Consider the following 25,386-nt stretch of genomic DNA (forward strand, 5'->3'; position numbering starts at 1 on the left):
AATTTCCATACACCAAACATGAATATAAATATCACTAAAACATCCGCTGGGTCATAAGCTTCATTTTGGTACCATACTTGCTTGAGTGGGATGCCTGTAGGCTGAGATAACACACACAGACAGACAGACAGTAGGAAAATTTATAATAAGATTACTTTTAACAATCAATAATTTTTTACACTATGATTTTTCGTAATTTTTAGATATATTACTATTTTCGACATGACAATTAAGTATGTAACATTGTTTTTGCTTAAAACGACATTTTAAAAAAAAAAAATGATTTGTCGACTGTTCTCTTTACAAGCACCATCTTATCAATTTGGAGTGCCTGTCGTATCAAAGATCCTCGGATCGATATTAAAAACAGTTTGATAACTAACCAGCTCCACATCACATGCCAACTGAAGTAACACCGGGAACAATTGACGGTACAGCTTTTCCATTGTTGCTCGTTTCTTTGAGTGCGTTGTTTGCTGTGCAGCACGGCCAAGAGAAAACACGACGAGAGCGTGCAAGAATTCGCAGGCGGAACTTTTGGTTTGGCGGTCACTGGATTTGGTAGCCAGTTCCAGCAGACGAGGTAAAAAGGCATCTGAAAAAAAAAAAAAAGAAAAGAAAAAGAAAAATGAAGATTTATATTTTGAAAAATCATTTTTTTAACGAGTCGGCTGTGTTAATTCATTATCGCTTCTACTTGAAACATTGGTTCTTGTCCAGAATTCCTACAATATTAAAAGAACATTGTTTACATTAGACTTGAAAATGATCACGTTATAGTCAGCTGGAAAGCAGCCCATGGTATTGTATTCCACAACCGGGCAGTTCTAGCAAAGGAATTTTGCTCGCGGAATTTTTATTTAGCTTTTGGCACAAGTAGAGAGTAAGGACAGTGCTTGTAGCTAGACGAGTTTCTGTTGCGAATGCTTTACAGAGCAAGTTAGAAGCTCAGTCGACACTTACCAGAAAAATAATGATAAAGCAGAGATAGACTCGCAACATCTCTTCTGTGAGAAAGAGGAAGTAGAGAAGAGAAAAATACACTGCCCACTAGATTTCAAAGCCGGTTTTGTACGTTGTTAAGACAGGAAAGGGTGCTCTCAGATGCTCTGCCCCAGATGTGACAACAGTATTCCATCTTAGCACATATTTGGCTTTTTTTTTTTTTTAATTTTTTTTTTTACTTAGGAGTCACCACTTATCAAGGCCTGAACGTCACTTGAGGATAAGGAAGATTGGGTAGCATTTGAATTATTTAAAGGGATGGCTCAACAAGAACTTGTTTACATTGGACTTGATGACTACCATATTGTAATCAGTCGGGAAGCAGGCCAATGAAACAGTGTTCCACACACGGGCAGTTCTAGAAGCTTTGTTTATGATAGTGGTTGTATCTAGTCGAGTGTTTTTCTTTTTTTTTGTGAAAGTTTGGCAAGAGGGGACCACAGATTGGATTTCAGTCCAGCACTTGCCATGAAAGTAACGATAGAGCAGAAACAGGTTCGCAACATCTCTTCTTTGGGAACGAAGTTGCAGGGAAGAGAAAAAGGCATCATCTATGAGGTTTCAAAATCGGTTTTGAACTCTATCAAAGCAGGATAGGGCACGCTGAGCAGCTCCTTCTCAGATGTGGCAAAAGTATTCCATTTTAGAATGTGACTCTTATACAGATAGAGAACTGCATCAGCAGTGAGATACCTTCTGGAGCAGTAGAATGATCCAACCATTTTTCCAACAATCTTGGCAACAGATTTGATGTACCTGTTCTATTTCAGATCAGGAGTGAAGGTCAGTCCCAGAAGCAGACAAGGAGTTTCCCCAATATGAGAGCCATTCATTTCAAGTAAAGTCAGATGGGGGTCAGAGCGATTATGATGAAAAGAGAAAAGCTTGGTTTTCGATGCATTAAAATTAACCAGCCACCTTTTTCCCCCCATTGCACCACATGCTCAAGATCAGAAGAGAGAGAATCAAAAAGATCTTGGTCATTGTCGGTCTTACAGATGTTGCCATATATTTTGGTGTCACCTGCATAAATGTTTACGAATGATCTACGAATGTGATTTGAGAGATCATTGATGAAGATCAGGAAGAGCGAATATATGAGGCGCTGAATGTCATAACTTGGTAAGCGGCACAAACAAAAAAAAAAAAAAGAAAAGAAAAAAGAAAACGCTGTTAAAATTTAGTTTGATGGGTATACTGTACATTAGTTGCTTTATACCCATGTTCTGGCTTGAATTCGACCATAACTACACTTGTACGTGTTAGAGGAGGCTATGGGGAATAAAATGATATACTAATTTGATATTTTGCTGCGATGGCGCTTACCGAGTTATGATACTCAGCGCCTCATATTATGTAAAGGATAGTAATAGGAGTGGGATATTAATAAACAAGAAAAGACCATGAATTTTAGGTGATTTGAAACACCTACAATTTGATAAGCAGGTTTTACCGTGAAATATTATAAAATATGGTTACACACATTAGATCACTGTTTCGACCAATGGTTCCCAACCTTTCAAATATGGCCACCCATCATTTTAGAACAAGCAATCAAGAAGTGACCCTAATCCTTGATCATTTTTTTTTGTACAACAAACTGCCATAACTTGCAATTATTGAATTAAAGGTTATTTATTTGTAAAGTAACTAAACATTCCATAAATTCACAGTTAATTGCAAATTTATTATTCAATTAATTGAAATTCATTATTGAAATGAGTAAACGTGTATTATTTATTTATTTATTTATTGCGGACTATTATCCTGCATCCTCCGCAATTACTGCCTTTCATAGTTGTTGTCCTACCACGTTTTGGCCAATGCGAAACAACTAAAAGATGAGAATAATAGTCTGCAATAAACGAATGAATAAATAATAAGACCAAGAAATCCAACCAAGGTGAGAATTGTCTGAGGATAGCGGTTTCAATCCTACCCAAAACCGGCCAGAGGCTTACTTGACCAAAACGTGGTGCGATGACAACAACTATGGAAGGCAGTGATTGCTGAGAATGCAGTTAGGAGATTCGGAGTTCCTATTCGTTGCGGTAACCACCTGAGAAAGGTCAGAGGAATAGTTGGCCGAAATGTCATGAAACAACAATTAAAAAAGATGTGGATAATAGTCCACAATAAATAAATGAATAAATACAAATTTATTCATAAAAAATTCCGAAGCTGATACAAAAGTAAATTGCAAATCAATTAAAAATTATTCGAACACACAAATTTCCACCGTTATGTAAAAAGTATGCCTATGAACTTAACGAGACAACTGGTATTGCTGTTTTTTAGCTCGCAATTCTTTTGTAGGTTCCGTTGCTGATATGGCACACGTCAAGTCATCTTCCACATTTAATTGATTATTTTTTCTTTTAAGGATGAGAAGTTGGGAGAATGCTGCTTCACATTCTTAGGAACGGCAATAAATTCCTTCTTGTGATTTCTGATATTACTGAAAATTTTGAGAACTTTTTGCCAAAAATTCTTGTAATTGCATTTTATCAATGTTTTTTTCACTGTGTCTTATGTAATATTCACATTCGATTGGCAACTCTCTGGCATTGGGGTTGCGGCCCACTGGTTGGGAACCACTAGTTCAGACTAAATCAAATAAAATTTATTATTTTATGTGAAACAACTTTTTAAAAATTACTTCAATTATGTCGTTCTCACCACATATCGACATATTTACACTTCTTGCTTTGTGATAATCTTCCATGATCCCTCAAAATTAAAAAAAAAAGGGTCTTGTCAAAAATTTCCTCTATATTAAAAACAAAAATAGAGAAAATCTGTATGATGCATGCACCTGTAATTAAATGAAAATATCATATTCCAAAAATCATGTAAATTGATCAAGTAGTTTTATTTTTATAAAGAAAACCCTTTTTAACTGATTAATGGGAATTCGTATGATTATTGAGTTATTTCCCTTGGTTTCTTGACATTCTTTTCAAAATGGCGAGTGATACAGTCACTTCTCAGATACTCATAAAATTTGATTTCTTTTATTTAAAACTAAAACTACTTGATCTATTTACGTAATTTTTGGAATATGATATTTTTATTTCCTACATACATCATATATATTTTTTTTTTACTTTTGTTTTTTTAATTTCGGGGAAATTTTGGACAAGATTGGACAAGAAAAAAAAAACTTATATAAATAATGAAAATAAAAGGGTATATACATACCAAAGTAAATTGTTGGGCGTATATCAACAAATGGAAAGTCAAATTTGAGATGCTTCTCCGTATCCCAAACGACAGCATGTTTGGAAATTTCTTTCTGGGTATTTGCAAGCAAATTTCGATTGAATCGGCCACCAATCTTCCCCAAGTAGTCGACAATACGCAACTTTATTTGCCCTAATTCAGATTTGTATTCCTAGGAAAAAAAAAAAATTAAATAAATAAAAGAAAAAAATTCAACTAAAAACAAATAGTTATCATCACATAAAATTCAGATTAGGATCAATGTGTAGTATCTGCCCCATCGCCTGTTTTAAAAATACTTTAATGGAATGTGCTCTGATGAACTTTTCACACTTGTGCCCCCCTTGATGCACATACCTCTGACTAATCTGAAAAGCAGCAAAATCCCACTCCTTCACTGTGGAAAAAATCTCTAGATGCCAGAAGTCCTTATACGTTTATAGTTTCTACCAACAGACTGCTAGACTTTGGAATTCCTTCCATGTTTCTTGCTTCCCCGAGTGTACTAACATGCAGATGTTTAAATGTAATGCAGACAAATATCTTGTAACTCAACTCCCCCGACGTAGGCATAATCCCAAATAGTAGTCCTCCTCCCCCATCCAAATGGCAATACACATAGTCGGGGATGTTAAAAACAAAAAGAAAAAGGCACTTTATTATTTTGCTATCTACTTTACATACATGTTTGTGGTGTGTACGAACATACTTCAATTCATTCAAGTGGTGTCTCGCCTGGTACAGGCATTGATGACTATGACTCCTTGCTCAGGAGTCTCCTACAGACTAGCGGAGGGGAGAAGGCGCCTAACTTTTTCCTTTAACAGTAGTGCTGCTGGAGCCACTATATAAATTAAATAACAAAAAAAGTTATTCTCTCTATAAATGTTCATGGAAACATTAAAAAATATTACAGATTGAATCAACTGAGTAAGGGCTAGAGAAATACATAAATAGCAGAGAGAGAGAGAGAGAGAGAGAGAGAGAGAGAGAGAGAGAGAGAGAGAGAGAGATGGGTGACTTGATCAGTTAATTACAAATTACAGCTAATTAAAACAGTTAAAAACAGATTTCTCTTTTGGTGCTTGTCCAGAAACTAACCATATCTATCTTCTCTATATAAAAAAGGCAAAATGTGTGTGCGTTTGTATGTCTGCCAATAACTTTCTACACACGCAACGAACACTGAAAAAAATTGGTATCGTTAGAAAGAGTGGACTCTCGTACAAATATTCAAAAACTGGCCAAAAACATTAATTCTTTCAGTTTTTTTTCTTTTTTTAGGACTGTGGATTGGTTGCTCAATAGCCTGACTATGCTACCTCTCAACACGTGGGCAATGCCAGGTACCAATGCTAGTATGTTATAAAATAAAAATAAAGAAAAATCTGTATGGTGTACGTACCCATGACAAAAAAAAAAAAATATTCACGTAAATTGATTAGTTTTATTTTTATAAAGAAAATCATTTTTTAAGCAAATTTTAGTTTTTTTCCAATGTTTATCTACAGCCCCTAGAATGAAAATATTTCAAACTCTTTTGAAGTATAGTAGCAGATGAAGGGTACAACTGTGAAATTTGCATTCATGTGGATACCATATATTTTGGCATACAAGGTGACTGTCAGATAAGACGAGGTACAAATTTGGAGCAAACTTTAATAAATTTATCATATATCGGTCGTATAAGATGACTGCTAAATCATGAAACCGTGTTTTTTTAGCCTAGGCTAGAGATTGTGACACCCGGTATCTTATGAAATACTGACTTTTAAAGATGATTTTTTTTTTTTAACTTTAAGGGTTGTCTTATACGTCGAAATATACGGTAAATTAAATGAAAATAAAAAAATGGGCACTAGTGCAGATTGCGAACCAGATTCTTGTAAAGTCTGGTAGGGCTGAACCGGAAACTTACACAAATCGCAGGATTATGCCGAGCATTAGTCAAGTTTATCGTGCCAATCAGAATGCGATAACAAACACAATTAGTCTATAAGAAGCTAAACTTTTGATAAATTAGAAAAAAAAAAAGAAAAAAAATTGTTTTTTAGGAATTAATTTTGGTACTTGTACAGTTTAGTCAAGACATTAAAAAATGAAAATATTGAAAAAAAGGTTATATTGTACGTATCCGTTATGGAATGAAGTTCTTTGAAAAAAAAAATTTCACTTAATTTCATCAAGTAGTTTCTTTTTTACAGCGAAAAAACAATTTGTTATGATACCGAGCAAAAGGTTCGATTTTTAGGAAGAAAAGCTAGTAATAAAGATGGGGAGGGAGTGTCGGCGCTTTGACTGGAGTTATCTCCCCATGGCGTGTTCAAAAGATTCCAAGTTGGCTGACTTCAACACGTTCTCATAAAAACATGTTTTTCTGCTGTAAAAAAAAACTACACATACACGTAAAATACACATGAATCCTCAATGATCAGGATGAAGGTGGTGGGTACAATTCAAAGAGTTTGACATGAAAAAAACCAAAAAAAAACCCCAAAAAACAATCCAAAACAAACAATTTGTAGAAGAGACAGTCATTCGCTGAAGTGTTTGTGCAACTTTACAAATGAATGGACGTAGAAATCAGACGAAAACAAAATTCAAATATATGTATATATACATATATATATATATATATATGATGATGATTGCAACGTCTTGTCAGACGAGTGCCACTCCATCAGACATTTAAAATCCATGAGCCCAAATGCCTGAGGGAGTATCTATACAAAGATGATGTTACAGAGTCTTAGCTTTGTACGACAGCTAAGTTTCTCTCTCGGTTCAAAATGTTGAGATCCAGCAACAAGCAAGAGCAAGATAGCCAGCAACAAATTAAACTGCAGACCAGCTTAATGCGGGTAGTGGTCTCCCGCTTTATGGTTTTTTAAATCAGAGATTTGCTTCTCCTAGAAAGGTTGCCTTCACCACGGCTTACGGGAGCCCTCTCCACCCCAATACACATACACACACACACACACACACAAATATACACGGTGCTAGTTGGCCGTTGACCCAGAAAAAGAGTTCATTCGCCCTTTATATATATATATATATATATATATATATATATATATATATATATATACACACATACATACATACGCACACTATATATATGTATAGATACAATTATAGTCAGTCTCATAGAGCCTTTGTTTCCGTATTAAGGCTCTTCAGTGTAGCTAGACATAAGTGTTTTAATGTTGATATTCAAATCCTGATTGTCAGATAACTCCCAACTAGCAATGTTAGGAATATTGTCAGTGACAGTCAGAGAAATTATAGCCCTTATGCATATTCTGGCAGTTTATGTCAAGTGTCGGGTAAACCTGAGCGGACATTTATAGAAATCCGGTTCGTAAAATGCACTCGTACTGGAAAAAGAGTAAATAAAATGTATATCTACCGCTTGTTGCACCTTCTTTTCAGCCGCACGAAGTACGACTTTCTTCCCCGGTGTTCTTCTGCTTTTTGGCACATGAACTGCAGCATCCAAATTAACATCATCAGAACCTACATAAGGAAAAAATATAAACATATTGCATGTAAAAAAAAAAAAAGAAAAGAAAAGAAAAAAATGAAAAAGAAAAAAATGAAAAAGAAAGTCATTTAACAAACACTATCAGACGTTTTTGAATTTTTGAGATGAGGATTGGTTATTCCTATTATTTGGATTCATCAGACTATTTTTCTCATCTTGAGTTAGATTTTTACAATGTTTTGGCTGATATAACCTCCGACCTTCTTAAACAGAACCGTTTATTTACTTCCCAAAGGTAACATGGTCTCCTCCATCAGCCATGACTGGATAGAGGTCCTAAAGTAATTTACAATTTTATTTTTCGGTCGCCCACACTGAGAATTGAACCTTCAACCTTTATAAGATTATCACTTTTGCAATTGGTTTTTCCACGTATTCTTGACACACTTGTCTTTGAAATCTGTGTTCATTAATGATTAATTTTCTTCCTCATCATTTTTTATAATTATTTTTTGTTAATATGACCTGCTAATTAAGTAGAAGATATAAGTTTTACTTGAAATTCAATATTTCGATTTTTGCTATTATAACGAAGAAGCACCACAAAAAAAAAAAAAAAAAAAAAAAAAAAAGATTATATCTATCTTACAATTCAAACTTTCTGGTTTCTTTTTTGGCAAAGCTAAATTTTCACTAATTCTCTTCGGAAATTATTTTCATTACTAAATTATTAATTTTCTGCCTTATCGTTTTTCATAATTTTAATAATAAGCAATGTTATCTACCTAATTGTCATGTCGCCATTAGTTAAATATTACTGGAATATTACATAAAAACACATATTTCTATAATTCAACGAAATAATGATTTCAGCCGTATTTGTTTTGTCACGTTTGACGTAAACACAAGGGAAATAACTCCTAGTTTGAATTGGCTTTAGTTTTTTGACAGTTTTCAAAAATGAATTACCTCCCCTGCTAATATGCGTGCGCTTCAGTTATTTCGCAAGTAAAAATTTCTAATTTCTTTGAAAACTATTTTCTTTAATAATTAATTTTCTGTCTTATCGTTTTTTGTAATTTTTGGATATGTTAATTACTGCAACATGACAATTCAGTATATACCATTGATTTTAATTGAAATCCAATATTTCGATCTAATAACAAAGAAGCAGTAAGCACCACAAAAAAAAAGAAAGTAGAATCTCATATATTTTGGTGCACTTACAGCAACCAAAATGCACAAAAGTATGATGTACATACATAGCCATCACAGAATGAAGATGGCATATTCCAAAAATCATGAATTTTAATCAAGTAGTTTTTTTTTTATTAAAGAAAATCAAATTTTATGACGTGCTCGCTCGACAGCAGAGAAAACCAGTTATCATATTTCATTGGAATCAAGGGCGAACAACTCTGTTTGGCTATTTCTTTTGGAAAGTTCATCAATGGCTAGAAATATTTCATAGCTAAAAAACATAAAATTAGTTTTTCTTAGATAAAATTTTCTTAGATAAAAAATTTGATTTTCTTAGATAAAACAAACTACTAGATCAGTTTTTGTGATCTTTAGAGTACGAGGTGCCTTAAATAAGTTTCCAGACTTTTTTGTGCAAGAATTTAAAATTCCTGTAGCCTCTTGAAAATTCAGTATTGCTATACATCTGACGAGATGAGTGACCAATTTTTATGATTAAAGGTTCAAATGAACAACTACATACGGATTTGGAATACACCTTACTAAAGCCCGATTGTCACAGCTGGTGAATTTCAAAAATGCAATCTGGACATGAAGACATTTTAGAAGAACGCTATGTAATAAAATTCTGTTTTTAAACTTGGAAAAAAATGCCACAGAAACGTATGGAATACTTCAGACTGCTATTGGACCATATTGCATGAATCGAACATCAGTTTTTGAGTGGCATAAGAGATTCAAGAAAGGCAGGAATTTTGTGAGGGATGATGAGGTGTGGGACGAGTAAGGAAGTCAAAAAATCAGAGTTGATTGGCCAAATAAAGAATTTCATGGATAGGGACCGTTATATGTCTATAGAGACAATAAGTGCACAATTTGATGTCAGTGTGGGAACTGTACACACAATTATTTGTCAGGAACTGAAGATGTGGAAGATTTATGCAAACTTTGTCCCAAGGGTGCTCAGAGAAGATCAGAGAGAAAGACGTTGTCATGACAACAGGGTCAGCTGATCAATTCAGGTCCTACAGCTCTTGGAGAACTGTGATGAAAGCAGGATCTACCGCTATGACCCAAAGACAAAGAGACAGAGTTCCTCGTGGAAGCATGCTGGCTCTTCTAGACTCAAGGTCAGACAGAGGAAATCCGCCCAGAAACTTATGATAATCCGTTTTTTTGATAGCACAAGTGTTACCGTAAATGTTTCTGTCCCGTTTATTATTTATTTGTTCACTTTACTTTTTGTTTACTTTTACTGTTTCTTGTTGCTTTTACTACCAAGCGTACTTTTAAGTGTCTGTGTTCTTACATATATGGGTGTGTGTATATCTGCTCTTATCCTACACAGTTCCTTGCCTTGAAAGTCTTCGAGACATGTATGTGCCATGTATAATGTGTACATACCTGGTTGCAGAGTCTAGCGGTTCTGGGGAAGAAACTATTGGAGTAAAAAGATCTTTTACATCTAGGGATCTCTACAGTGTGGGGGTGGGATTTAGCAGCCTGTCGGGTTTGTCGAGGGTGCTCACGTCGTGGGGGCACAAGTGATTGCAGTTCGTCAGAGCATTCACCACTAAAATACTTGTAGAAAAGGCAGAGGGATCTTACACTGTTTCTTGCCTTGGAAGGTCTCGAGACATGTATGTGCAAATAACATAATGCGTCCATACCTGCTTGCCTTGGCCAGCAGATGATATCTTCTGGGACGTTGGTCTGCTATCTCGTTGGGAAGTGGTCACTGCAGACAGATGCATCGATAAACAACAAGATGGATTTGAAGCTTCAATCTTTTATTTCAAGGCAAGCCTATCATCTCGAACCCTGGTTGTCGGGAGAGACCTGAAATCTCCGATCTGCTTCCTCTGCTGCCTAAACCACTCTCAGCCTATGTGGTCGTCAACCGGAAGCCTACAACCACAATTCCCGTGTCACCCCTAATTTCCGGTGCATGTAACCCCTAATTTCCGGTGCATTCTATCTAGGTTGATATCTGTCAAACCTAACCCTTTGTGAACCTGCCAACTTGCTGATGGGAAATGAAAAATGCTTATATCTTTCTATTTCTAAAATCTACCTATATAGCATTTAAGCTGGGATTCCCAATACTAAGCAAGCATGATCTATATGCACTGGTCAGACAATGTACAAGGAATACTATGTTTAGGAGTTAAAGGAGTTTGGAAAGAAATTTTGTCGGAATAGGCTTGAATTCTTCAAAGCTTTTGGTCTACAGACATGTAACTTAATATATAGGGTATTTGAACCTATGTGAAACTTTATATTTGGGTTTTAGCCGGGGTAAATCCATGCAAAAGTGTGAAAATTAAAGAAATGGAATTTGCCAGGTGAAGGTTGAACGATAGCATTACGAATATGCATGCGTAATGTAATAGCTGATGGTTCATGTTTTAATTTTTAGCCTTGCAGCAAACATGTCTTCATAGCTCAAGCATTAATGTCAAAAGAAAAGGTAAATTGTAAGCTAAATGTTTTGGTTTCGATTATCGATGGTGACATACAAGTCTTTTTTTTTTTTAAACTTTTTAAATACAAAATCTACATTAATCAAAATATATTTAAACATGTTTTATGATCGAGCAAGGCCAGGCAGCCTGCTAATATATATATATATATATATATATATATATATATATATATATATACTAGCAGTTCTGCCTGGCTTTGCTCAGGCCCTATGTACTGTTCATAATTTTATGTGCATATGTATGTATTAAAACGTGTGAATATGTATGGTAATGCCTTTCTAAATAATAGGCTTCCTAAACTACCATAGAGAAAAGTTGCTAGAGACCGCAAACATCAAAATTTTTTTTTTAATTTTGACATCTTAACATTCATTGTTTTGGGCTCAAATTAAATTAAAATGTTTGACCCATGTCCAAGTAACCTACATTTAAAATTTCAAGTGTTTAAACTCAAAATTGGCGAAGGAGTTTGGTAGAATCTGTAAAGGTCAACTCTTTCAATTTTGACTTCTTGGCAGCCAATTTTTCGCCCCAAAACTGATTAAAAAGCTTGCTACATGTCTGAATACCCTTTATGTAAAATTTCAAATGTTTAGACCCAAAATTGGCTTATTAGTTTGCTAGAGACCGTAAAGGTAAAATCTTTTGAACTACGACCCTTTGGAAGCCAAATTTTCAGCAAAAAACTGATTAAAAACCTTGCTCTATGTCTGAATACACTTTATGTAAAATTTCAAATGTTTAGACCAAAAATTGGTAATTTGGTAGAGACCACAGAGGTCAATTTTTTAAAACTGCGACCCCAATATACACATATATATATACATATATATACATATATATATACATATATATATAGATATATATATACATATATATATAGATATATATATACATATATATATATATATATATATATATATATATAGAGAGAGAGAGAGAGAAAAAGATGAAAAAGGAACAAACCAAGTTATGTGTTCATCAACGTTTGGTCTTTAATGCAAGACTTCCTCTGGATGAATGAGATCATCACAATAAAGATCAAATGTTTATGAACACATAACTGGGTTTGTTTCTTTTTTATCTTTTTCTCTCTCTCTCTCTCTCTCTCTATATATATATATATATATATACGTGCATACAAAACTACAGCTAAAACGTGGTGACTTAACACCACTGCTGTTTACTAACCTTTTTCCGATGATCTTAGGTAGCTATCAAGATATGGTAATATATCTGGATAGACAGGTTGTAGAAGTTCCGCCGGTAATACGTTGCTCCAGTACTCCAATGCATCCATTCCGATATTGGCTAAAGGGAAGTAACTCACACCCAAAGATAAGGCCAACTGTAAAAGAAAAGCAAATCTAAGTTTTTATGTAAAAAAAATTTTTTTTTAACATCTTTTAATTAATTCCTGTCTTTAATCAACAATAAAAATTAATTCATCTTTAATGTTTTATTATTCATCTTTTGGCTAGTGTGATTGCTTGAATTCTTGGAACTAAAATAAATACTGTCATAGATTTGTGTCAACTTACTCTACAATGGCTCTGTTTCATCTGAAAGTTTACTCATTGAGCTGATTTTAATATCAGCACTGGATGTCATAATTTTATTCCAGTTTCCATTACATTTGAAGCTGGGTTTTTGTTTTCTATCGCCCGTTTATACTCCAATCTTTTCACTTTAATTTTATTACTCATATAAATAAAAAAATTCTGCATTCAATTAAAACATCCATCATTCTTGCTCTCCATAGTAAATAATAAGGTTGATGAAAAAGATTTTTGCTTTCACTTTCAGAGGTAAAAGCTGCAAACGTGTTGTCAACATATCTAAAATAAATGGAGGGCTTTGATAAATTATTAAAAATACCGACTCGTGTAAAATCCATAAAAATATCAGCTAACAAATGGCCCAGGCGACTTCTCATCTGAACACTGTCAATCTGGCTGTACATAACATTATTGAAGCTAATTTCTATTGGTTTAGTGCAGATCAACACAAGTTCAACAAACATATCCATCGGGAAAGAGGAGGGGCAGAGTTAAATTACCATTATAAAGCGAGTTGGCACAAATATCGATGGTCTCTTGAACGGGACATCTCTCTTTCCATATATATATATATATATATATATATATATATATATTAAGTAATGTGATTTATAATTTAAAAGTTTTAAAATTTTTAAAATTTAAAAATCAAAATTTAATTAAATTAAAAATCAGTTTCATAAGAAGGAACAACAACAAAGTCAATTATCTGTACGATCGTTTCGGAAATCCGTGCTTTTTATTTGTGGTATACATGAAGTCACGTAGAATAATTATACATAGTTTTTTTGGTAAGCACGGTCTCCTCATCAGCAAATTTAGGAGGATTTCTATTGAATTGAAAAGACACCAAAAATAAACCTAGCATAATGCTAGGTTTATTTTTGGTGTCTTTTCAATTCAATAGAAATCCTCCTAAATTTGCTGATGAGGAGACCGTGCTTACCAAAAAAACTATGTATAATTATTCTACGTGACTTCATGTATACCACAAATAAAAAGCACGGATTTCCGAAACGATCGTACAGATAATTGACTTTGTTGTTGTTCCTTCTTATGAAACTGATTTTTAATTTAATTAAATTTTGATTTTTAAATTTTAAAAATTTTAAAACTTTTAAATTATAAATCACATTACTTAATATTGAATTAGCTCTAGGACATTTAACTATCGAGCTTATTATATATCTAAATTACAACGAGCATTTCCTGTATTTTAATTAAACTAGTAATTTCACTATTACATTAAAATACACTTAGCTCTTTAGACTATTATTCTAATCTCCTTTAAATTATATATATATATATATATATATATTTATATATACGAGCAAACAGTTAATAAAACATGTTAAAAAAACACTTTGAAATTAATTAAAAACATATTTAATCTGAAAAGGAAACACTAGATAAGTGGATAGTCCTTAATTTTTAACATGTTTTATTAAATGTTTGCTCGTATTATAAGCTCTATCTCCTATTTGGTTTTATCGAGCTTTTACATCTGGCTGAGATAACTTTATGAATATTAATTCTTTAATATTTATAATATACTTTAATTTTACCATCTTGGATTATTTTGGTAAATTTAATTGAAATTGAAATTTTTATTTTATATATATGTATATATATATATATATATATATATATATATATAATTTTGGTAAATTTAATTGAAATTTTTATTTTATATATATGTATATATATATATATATATATATATATATATATATATATATATATAATTTTGGTAAATTTAATTGAAATTTTTATTTTATATATATATATATATATATATATATATATATATATATATATATATATATATAAAATAAAAATTTCAATTAAATTTACCAAAATATATATATATATATATATATATATATATATAAGTAGTAGCGTTTGCGGGTGTACGTGTACAACTCTCCTACCGCCCGCACCACTCGACCGATCATGATCAAACCTGGCATGATGATGGTCCCTCACCTAGAGATGGTGTACACCATTTTTCAAGGTTAATTCAAAGGTCAAGATCATAGCCTATGTATGCATGCATGCATACACACACACAGTGTAACCCGGATATAAGACACCTCCTCTCCCCCCCCGCTCTTATATTCAGGTTACACTGTACACTAACACAGGCTCTAATTTCGGACCAGAGAAAATCTCTTTTATATTTGGGCCTCTTATAATATCAGGGTTACACTGCATATATGTGTGTGTGTGTGTGTATATATATATATATATATATATATATATATGTTGGGGTAGTTAGTAAATATATATATATATATATATATATATATATATATATATATATATATATATATATATATATATGTTGGGGTAGAGAGGGCTCCCGTAAGCCGTGGTGAAGGCAACCTTTCTAGGAGAAGCAAATCTCTAATTTAAAAAACCATAAAGCGGAAGACCAGTACCCGCATTAAGCTGGTCTGCAGTTTAACTTGTTGCTGGCTATCTTGCTCTTGCTTGTTGCTGGATCTCAACATTTTGAACCGAGAGAGAGACTTAGCTGTCGTACAAAGCTAAGACTCTGTAACATCATATTTGTATAGATACTCCCTCAGACATTTGGAATCATGGATTTTAGTGGCACTCGTCTGACAATCATCACACACCTACAACCTACATCACTGGACCAATCATGACCAAACCTGACATGATGATGGTCTCTGACCTAGGGATGGTGCACACCAATTTTCAAGGTTAAGGTCATATTTGGTATGCCTCTTACAACATCCACTTGCTGCAAGGGTGCCTGTGAAGCGTGTACCCAAATGTACAGCAAAGTCCTGCGCAAAGCATGGGTATCTTTATTAGTTAGTAAATAACTAAAAAATGTCGAATGAACACATGAAGTTATTCTCAACGCCCGGCTAAACATTTTGGTAAATATTCACCAAACTTAAATGAATCGGCGATGCAATATTTAGTGCATTGATTAAATTAACATATCTCTGGCCAGGTTTTTATTTATTCCTCTTTCCTCTCAAAGCCATCTTTGTCACTTCCTTTATAAAAATCAATATAAAAATTAACTCACCTGTACAGCTGGTACCAAATCTTTCAACTGGTCTCCGATTAGCTCCGACGGAAGCGACAAGACGAGAATAAGACAAGAAGCAAGCAAATCATCTCGATATTGTTTCATCTGTACAAGGACCTGAGGTGGAGGGGAAAAAAAAAGGCTAATGTAAGAGATCATGAAACAAAAATATCATATTCCAAGAATCACATAAATTGATCAAGTAGTATTTTTTTTATAAAAAAAACATTATTTTTAAGTGATTAATGTGAAATAGTTAGCATTACCAGATAAACATGTTTGACACACCAGTTCCCATCAGATCACAAAAATTAAGCAACATTCAGTACTAAAATGGGTGACCATTTGGGAATATCAGGTGCTGTATGCGCTTTCTGCTATTTCAGCATTATTTCTAATCATCCTGGACGTCTTCTTGCCACTGAATTCAAGCAGTTCTGATTTAGATGTGCAGTTGGGGATTGTGCAACTTTTGCTTACCAATTACGTGCACAGGCACCAGGTATCCATTGTCTCGTGAGACTGAATGGAGGTAATGGTGGCAAGGCTAATCTCGCAAGTGTGAATTATTGTGGAGTTATCTACCCTTCTCTTTTCAAGATGGCAATGTGAAACAGTTCATGCTTGGATCAAACTCACATCTTTTGCAATCTAAAAGGTAATATCTTGTTCTTGTCCAATATCCCCCCCCCCCCCCCGAGATCAAAAAACAAAAATAAAGTAATATCTGCATGATATACGTACCCGTCATGAAACAAAAATATCATATTCCAAAAATCCATTGTCTCGCGAGACTGAATGGAGGTAATGATGACAAGGCAAATCTTTTTTATCTGTCGGGTTAGCTTATACGGTAAAAAACGCATCTGACGCGCTAAATGTTTTAGTTTCGAATCTAACTGATGGCATCCAAGTCATTTTGTTTTTAAAAAATTTTTTTTTTTTTAAATGAGTTTTTAAAACGTGAAATGAGTACTATCTTTATATAATAGTACTATCTTTATATAATAGTACTATCTATATATAGTACTATCTATATATAATAGTACTATCTATATATAGTACTATCTTTATATAATCGTACTATCTATATATAATAGTACTATCTATATATAATAGTACTATCTTTATATAATAGTACTATCTTTATATAATAGTACTATCTTTATATAATAGTACTATCTATATATAATAGTACTATCTTTATATAATAGTACTATCTTTATATAATAGTACTATCTATATATAATAGTACTATCTTTATATAATAGTACTATCTATATATAATAGTACTATCTATATATAATAGTACTATCTATATATAGTACTATCTTTATATAATCGTACTATCTATATATAATAGTACTATCTATATATAATAGTACTATCTTTATATAATAGTACTATCTATATATAATAGTACTATCTTTATATAATAGTACTATCTATATATAATAGTACTATCTATATATAGTACTATCTATATATAATAGTACTATCTATATATAGTACTATCTTTATATAATAGTACTATCTATATATAATAGTACTATCTTTATATAATAGTACTATCTATATATAATAGTACTATCTTTATATAATAGTACTATCTATATATAATAGTACTATCTTTATATAATAGTACTATCTATATATAATAGTACTATCTTTATATAATAGTACTATCTATATATAATAGTACTATCTTTATATAATAGTACTATCTATATATAATAGTACTATCTATATATAATAGTACTATCTTTATATAATAGTACTATCTTTATATAATAGTACTATCTTTATATAATAGTACTATCTATATATAATAGTACTATCTTTATATAATAGTACTATCTATATATAGTACTATCTTTATATAATAGTACTATCTATGTATAGTACTATCTATATATAATAGTACTATCTATATATAATAGTACTATCTTTATATAATAGTACTATCTATATATAATAGTACTATCTTTATATAATAGTACTATCTATATATAATAGTACTATCTATATATAATAGTACTATCTTTATATAATAGTACTATCTTTATATAATAGTACTATCTTTATATAATAGTACTATCTATATATAATAGTACTATCTTTATATAATAGTACTATCTATATATAATAGTACTATCTTTATATAATAGTACTATCTATATATAATAGTACTATCTTTATATAATAGTACTATCTATATATAATAGTACTATCTATATATAATAGTACTATCTTTATATAATAGTACTATCTTTATATAACAGTACTATCTTTATATAATAGTACTATCTATATATAATAGTACTATCTATATATAATAGTACTATCTTTATATAATAGTACTATCTATATATAATAGTACTATCTTTATATAATAGTACTATCTATATATAATAGTACTATCTATATATAATAGTACTATCTATATATAATAGTACTATCTATATATAATAGTACTATCTTTATATAATAGTACTATCTATATATAATAGTACTATCTTTATATAATAGTACTATCTTTATATAATAGTACTATCTTTATATAATAGTACTATCTTTATATAATAGTACTATCTATATATAATAGTACTATCTTTATATAATAGTACTATCTATATATAATAGTACTATCTATATATAATAGTACTATCTATATATAATAGTACTATCTATATATAATAGTACTATCTTTATATAATAGTACTATCTATATATAATAGTACTATCTTTATATAATAGTACTATCTATATATAATAGTACTATCTATATATAATAGTACTATCTATATATAATAGTACTATCTATATATAATAGTACTATCTTTATATAATAGTACTATCTATATATAATAGTACTATCTGTATATAATAGTACTATCTTTATATAATAGTACTATCTATATATAATAGTACTATCTTTATATAATAGTACTATCTATATATAATAGTACTATCTATATATAATAGTACTATCTATATATAATAGTACTATCTATATATAATAGTACTATCTTTATATAATAGTACTATCTTTATATAATAGTACTATCTTTATATAATAGTACTATCTATATATAATAGTACTATCTTTATATAATAGTACTATCTATATATAATAGTACTATCTATATATAATAGTACTATCTATATATAATAGTACTATCTATATATAATAGTACTATCTTTATATAATAGTACTATCTATATATAATAGTACTATCTATATATAATAGTACTATCTTTATATAATAGTACTATCTATATATAATAGTACTATCTATATATAATAGTACTATCTATATATAATAGTACTATCTTTATATAATAGTACTATCTATATATAATAGTACTATCTTTATATAATAGTACTATCTATATATAATAGTACTATCTATATATAATAGTACTATCTATATATAATAGTACTATCTATATATAATAGTACTATCTTTATATAATAGTACTATCTATATATAATAGTACTATCTTTATATAATAGTACTATCTATATATAATAGTACTATCTATATATAATAGTACTATCTTTATATAATAGTACTATCTATATATAATAGTACTATCTATATATAATAGTACTATCTTTATATAATAGTACTATCTTTATATAATAGTACTATCTATATATAATAGTACTATCTATATATAATAGTACTATCTTTATATAATAGTACTATCTTTATATAATAGTACTATCTATATATAATAGTACTATCTTTATATAATAGTACTATCTATATATAATAGTACTATCTTTATATAATAGTACTATCTATATATAATAGTACTATCTTTATATAATAGTACTATCTATATATAATAGTACTATCTTTATATAATAGTACTATCTATATATAATAGTACTATCTATATATAATAGTACTATCTATATATAATAGTACTATCTATATATAATAGTACTATCTTTATATAATAGTACTATCTTTATATAATAGTACTATCTATATATAATAGTACTATCTATATATAATAGTACTATCTTTATATAATAGTACTATCTATATATAATAGTACTATCTATATATAATAGTACTATCTATATATAATAGTACTATCTATATATAGTACTATCTTTATATAATAGTACTATCTATATATAATAGTACTATCTTTATATAATAGTACTATCTTTATATAATAGTACTATCTATATATAATAGTACTATCTATATATAATAGTACTATCTATATATAATAGTACTATCTTTATATAATAGTACTATCTATATATAATAGTACTATCTTTATATAATAGTACTATCTATATATAATAGTACTATCTTTATATAATAGTACTATCTATATATAATAGTACTATCTATATATAATAGTACTATCTATATATAATAGTACTATCTATATATAGTACTATCTTTATATAATAGTACTATCTATATATAATAGTACTATCTATATATAATAGTACTATCTATATATAATAGTACTATCTTTATATAATAGTACTATCTATATATAATAGTACTATCTTTATATAATAGTACTATCTATATATAATAGTACTATCTATATATAATAGTACTATCTTTATATAATAGTACTATCTATATATAATAGTACTATCTATATATAATAGTACTATCTATATATAATAGTACTATCTATATATAATAGTACTATCTTTATATAATAGTACTATCTATATATAATAGTACTATCTTTATATAATAGTACTATCTTTATATAATAGTACTATCTATATATAATAGTACTATCTATATATAATAGTACTATCTATATATAATAGTACTATCTATATATAATAGTACTATCTATATATAATAGTACTATCTTTATATAATAGTACTATCTATATATAATAGTACTATCTTTATATAATAGTACTATCTATATATAATAGTACTATCTATATATAATAGTACTATCTTTATATAATAGTACTATCTATATATAATAGTACTATCTATATATAATAGTACTATCTTTATATAATAGTACTATCTTTATATAATAGTACTATCTATATATAATAGTACTATCTATATATAATAGTACTATCTATATATAATAGTACTATCTTTATATAATAGTACTATCTATATATAATAGTACTATCTTTATATAATAGTACTATCTATATATAATAGTACTATCTATATATAATAGTACTATCTATATATAATAGTACTATCTATATATAGTACTATCTTTATATAATAGTACTATCTATATATAATAGTACTATCTTTATATAATAGTACTATCTTTATATAATAGTACTATCTATATATAATAGTACTATCTATATATAATAGTACTATCTATATATAATAGTACTATCTTTATATAATAGTACTATCTATATATAATAGTACTATCTTTATATAATAGTACTATCTATATATAATAGTACTATCTTTATATAATAGTACTATCTATATATAATAGTACTATCTATATATAATAGTACTATCTATATATAATAGTACTATCTATATATAGTACTATCTTTATATAATAGTACTATCTATATATAATAGTACTATCTATATATAATAGTACTATCTTTATATAATAGTACTATCTTTATATAATAGTACTATCTATATATAATAGTACTATCTTTATATAATAGTACTATCTATATATAATAGTACTATCTTTATATAATAGTACTATCTATATATAATAGTACTATCTATATATAATAGTACTATCTATATATAATAGTACTATCTTTATATAATAGTACTATCTATATATAATAGTACTATCTATATATAGTACTATCTTTATATAATAGTACTATCTATATATAATAGTACTATCTATATATAATAGTACTATCTTTATATAATAGTACTATCTTTATATAATAGTACTATCTTTATATAATAGTACTATCTATATATAATAGTACTATCTATATATAATAGTACTATCTATATATAATAGTACTATCTTTATATAATAGTACTATCTATATATAATAGTACTATCTATATATAGTACTATCTTTATATAATAGTACTATCTATATATAATAGTACTATCTATATATAATAGTACTATCTTTATATAATAGTACTATCTTTATATAATAGTACTATCTTTATATAATAGTACTATCTATATATAATAGTACTATCTATATATAATAGTACTATCTATATATAATAGTACTATCTTTATATAATAGTACTATCTATATATAATAGTACTATCTATATATAGTACTATCTTTATATAATCGTACTATCTTTATATAATAGTACTATCTATATATAATAGTACTATCTATATATAATAGTACTATCTTTATATAATAGTACTATCTATATATAATAGTACTATCTATATATAGTACTATCTTTATATAATCGTACTATCTATATATAATAGTACTATCTATATATAATAGTACTATCTATATATAATAGTACTATCTATATATAATAGTACTATCTTTATATAATAGTACTATCTTTATATAATAGTACTATCTATATATAATAGTACTATCTATATATAATAGTACTATCTATATATAATAGTACTATCTTTATATAATAGTACTATCTATATATAATAGTACTATCTATATATAGTACTATCTTTATATAATAGTACTATCTATATATAATAGTACTATCTATATATAATAGTACTATCTTTATATAATCGTACTATCTTTATATAATAGTACTATCTATATATAATAGTACTATCTTTATATAATAGTACTATCTTTATATAATAGTACTATCTATATATAATAGTACTATCTATATATAATAGTACTATCTATATATAATAGTACTATCTATATATAGTACTATCTTTATATAATAGTACTATCTATATATAATAGTACTATCTATATATAATAGTACTATCTTTATATAATAGTACTATCTTTATATAATAGTACTATCTTTATATAATAGTACTATCTATATATAATAGTACTATCTATATATAATAGTACTATCTATATATAATAGTACTATCTTTATATAATAGTACTATCTATATATAATAGTACTATCTATATATAGTACTATCTTTATATAATCGTACTATCTTTATATAATAGTACTATCTATATATAATAGTACTATCTATATATAATAGTACTATCTATATATAATAGTACTATCTTTATATAATAGTACTATCTTTATATAATAGTACTATCTATATATAATAGTACTATCTATATATAGTACTATCTTTATATAATCGTACTATCTATATATAATAGTACTATCTATATATAATAGTACTATCTATATATAATAGTACTATCTATATATAATAGTACTATCTATATATAATAGTACTATCTATATATAATAGTACTATCTATATATAGTACTATCTTTATATAATAGTACTATCTTTATATAATAGTACTATCTATATATAATAGTACTATCTTTATATAATAGTACTATCTATATATAATAGTACTATCTATATATAATAGTACTATCTATATATAATAGTACTATCTATATATAGTACTATCTATATATAATAGTACTATCTTTATATAATAGTACTATCTATATATAATAGTACTATCTATATATAGTACTATCTATATATAATAGTACTATCTATATATAATAGTACTATCTATATATAATAGTACTATCTATATATAGTACTATCTTTATATAATAGTACTATCTTTATATAATAGTACTATCTTTATATAATAGTACTATCTTTATATAATAGTACTATCTTTATATAATAGTAGCTGGCAGCCCGGCATTGCTTGGTCGTACAATAAGCTTGAACATAAAATTTTAATTCATGCAGATTTCATATGCATCATTATAGAATCAATTCCTCTATTGATTATTTTATACTAGCGAGGGTGCCCGGCGTTGCCCGGGTATTTGGAGGTGTGTGTTGAGCAAAAAAAAGTTGTAGTAGCCAGGCAGGCTCGAACCCATGACGTGAAAGCGGAAAAAAACTGGAGATGTGTATAAGGGTGTTGGTTTAACAAAAAGGAAAATTGCGAGCGCAAAAAAAAACCCGTAACGCGCCAGACGAAAAAGAGGTGAAATAAAAAACAAACCGTCTTAACGATGTGCCTACCGTGGTTGTGATGTTACGGGCGGTCGAAATAACGCCTTTTATGCGACGTCGAAGGTTAAATGACTTGCAAAAAATGTCATCGAAAAAAACGACCCTCCCTGTAGACAAGTGCCCAGTTGAGGGTGAAGGAATTTATGTTTTTGGCCAAGTTTTCGATATTTGTCGTCTGAAGGATGGAGCTTCAAAATGATACCGATCTCATGAAAATCTGTTGCGTCTGTTGAAAGTTTTAGGCAGACAAACATACATTTAAACAGACAGGTGAGATTTATATTATAGACTAGCGAGGGTACCCGGTGTTGCCCTAGTGTTTGGGGGGGTGTATGTAGGAGAGGGTGACCCTGTTTTAATGTTATAAAAAAAACACAATGTTAAGAAAAATTCGAAAAAACCAATACAAAGCAAAACAGCGAACAAACGTAAAAAAAAAAAAAAATAAGGAAATAAAAAAAAAAAATAAGGAAAAAAAAAAACTAAGGAAATAAAAAAAAAAAAAAAAGGTGTAAAAGAGGAAAAAAAAAGTTTAGGTAGAACGACGGGTTCGAACCCGAAGCATCAAGGTTAAGGCGGAAAAAAATGCCCGACACGTTACTCCCTACGCCAAAGAGACATACACTTAATAACGGATAAAATTAAACCTTTAAAAACACTTGCAGGTGGTTGAAACTAACGCGAACGTTTTCTAGGTCAAACATGACGTCATTGTCGTAGTAGCAGGAGCAGAGAAAATGAAGGAACGATTTTTTCGGCACCCCTCGTTGTACAAAACTGATGATTTTAGGGTGAAGGAATTAATGTTTTTGGCCAATTTTTCGATATTTGTCGGGCGATGGTTGAACTTTAAAATGATACCTATTTGGTAAAAATCCGTGACCCGTGTCGAAAGTTTTTGCGAGGCATACAAACACACATACATATATACAAACATACACGCATTTTCGCTTTTATATATATAGACTAGCGAGGGGTACCCGTCGTTTCCCGGGTGTTTGGAGGTGTGTGTGTGTTGGGGGGGGGGGTAGATCAAAACAACCCTTTTAAAAAAAAAAAAAAAAAAACAACGTTGGCCGGGTGTTTGGAGGTGTAAAAGAAAAAAAAGTTTTACTAGAAAGGTAGGCTTGAACCCCGAACCTTTGACGCGGAGGTGGAAAGGAAATAGAAAAAAAAAAAAAACCTGCGACCTAACCATCTCGACCACGGGAATAGATGAAT

General features: G+C 29.2%; 1 protein-coding gene across 3 annotated transcripts in view; it reads right to left on the minus strand.

Moving 5' to 3' along the window:
• The window catches only part of LOC145266607 (DNA-dependent protein kinase catalytic subunit-like), a 396,502-nt gene that overhangs the window by 315,670 nt on the left and 55,446 nt on the right, over positions 1-25,386 (minus strand). For all 3 annotated transcript variants that reach the window (XM_080122502.1, XM_080122501.1, XM_080122503.1), the window contains 5 exons: positions 16,024-16,143; positions 12,589-12,745; positions 7,637-7,743; positions 4,207-4,399; positions 384-595 (listed from right to left, as the gene is read on the minus strand). In XM_080122502.1, the coding sequence (XP_079978628.1) occupies positions 384-595; positions 4,207-4,399; positions 7,637-7,743; positions 12,589-12,745; positions 16,024-16,143 (789 nt within the window). The remainder of the gene's footprint in view (positions 1-383; positions 596-4,206; positions 4,400-7,636; positions 7,744-12,588; positions 12,746-16,023; positions 16,144-25,386) is intronic.

The sequence above is a fragment of the Euprymna scolopes genome, chromosome 41 (genome assembly GCF_053919585.1).
Source record: "Euprymna scolopes isolate OS-2025 chromosome 41, ASM5391958v1, whole genome shotgun sequence".
Lineage (NCBI taxonomy): Eukaryota > Metazoa > Mollusca > Cephalopoda > Sepiida > Sepiolidae > Euprymna > Euprymna scolopes.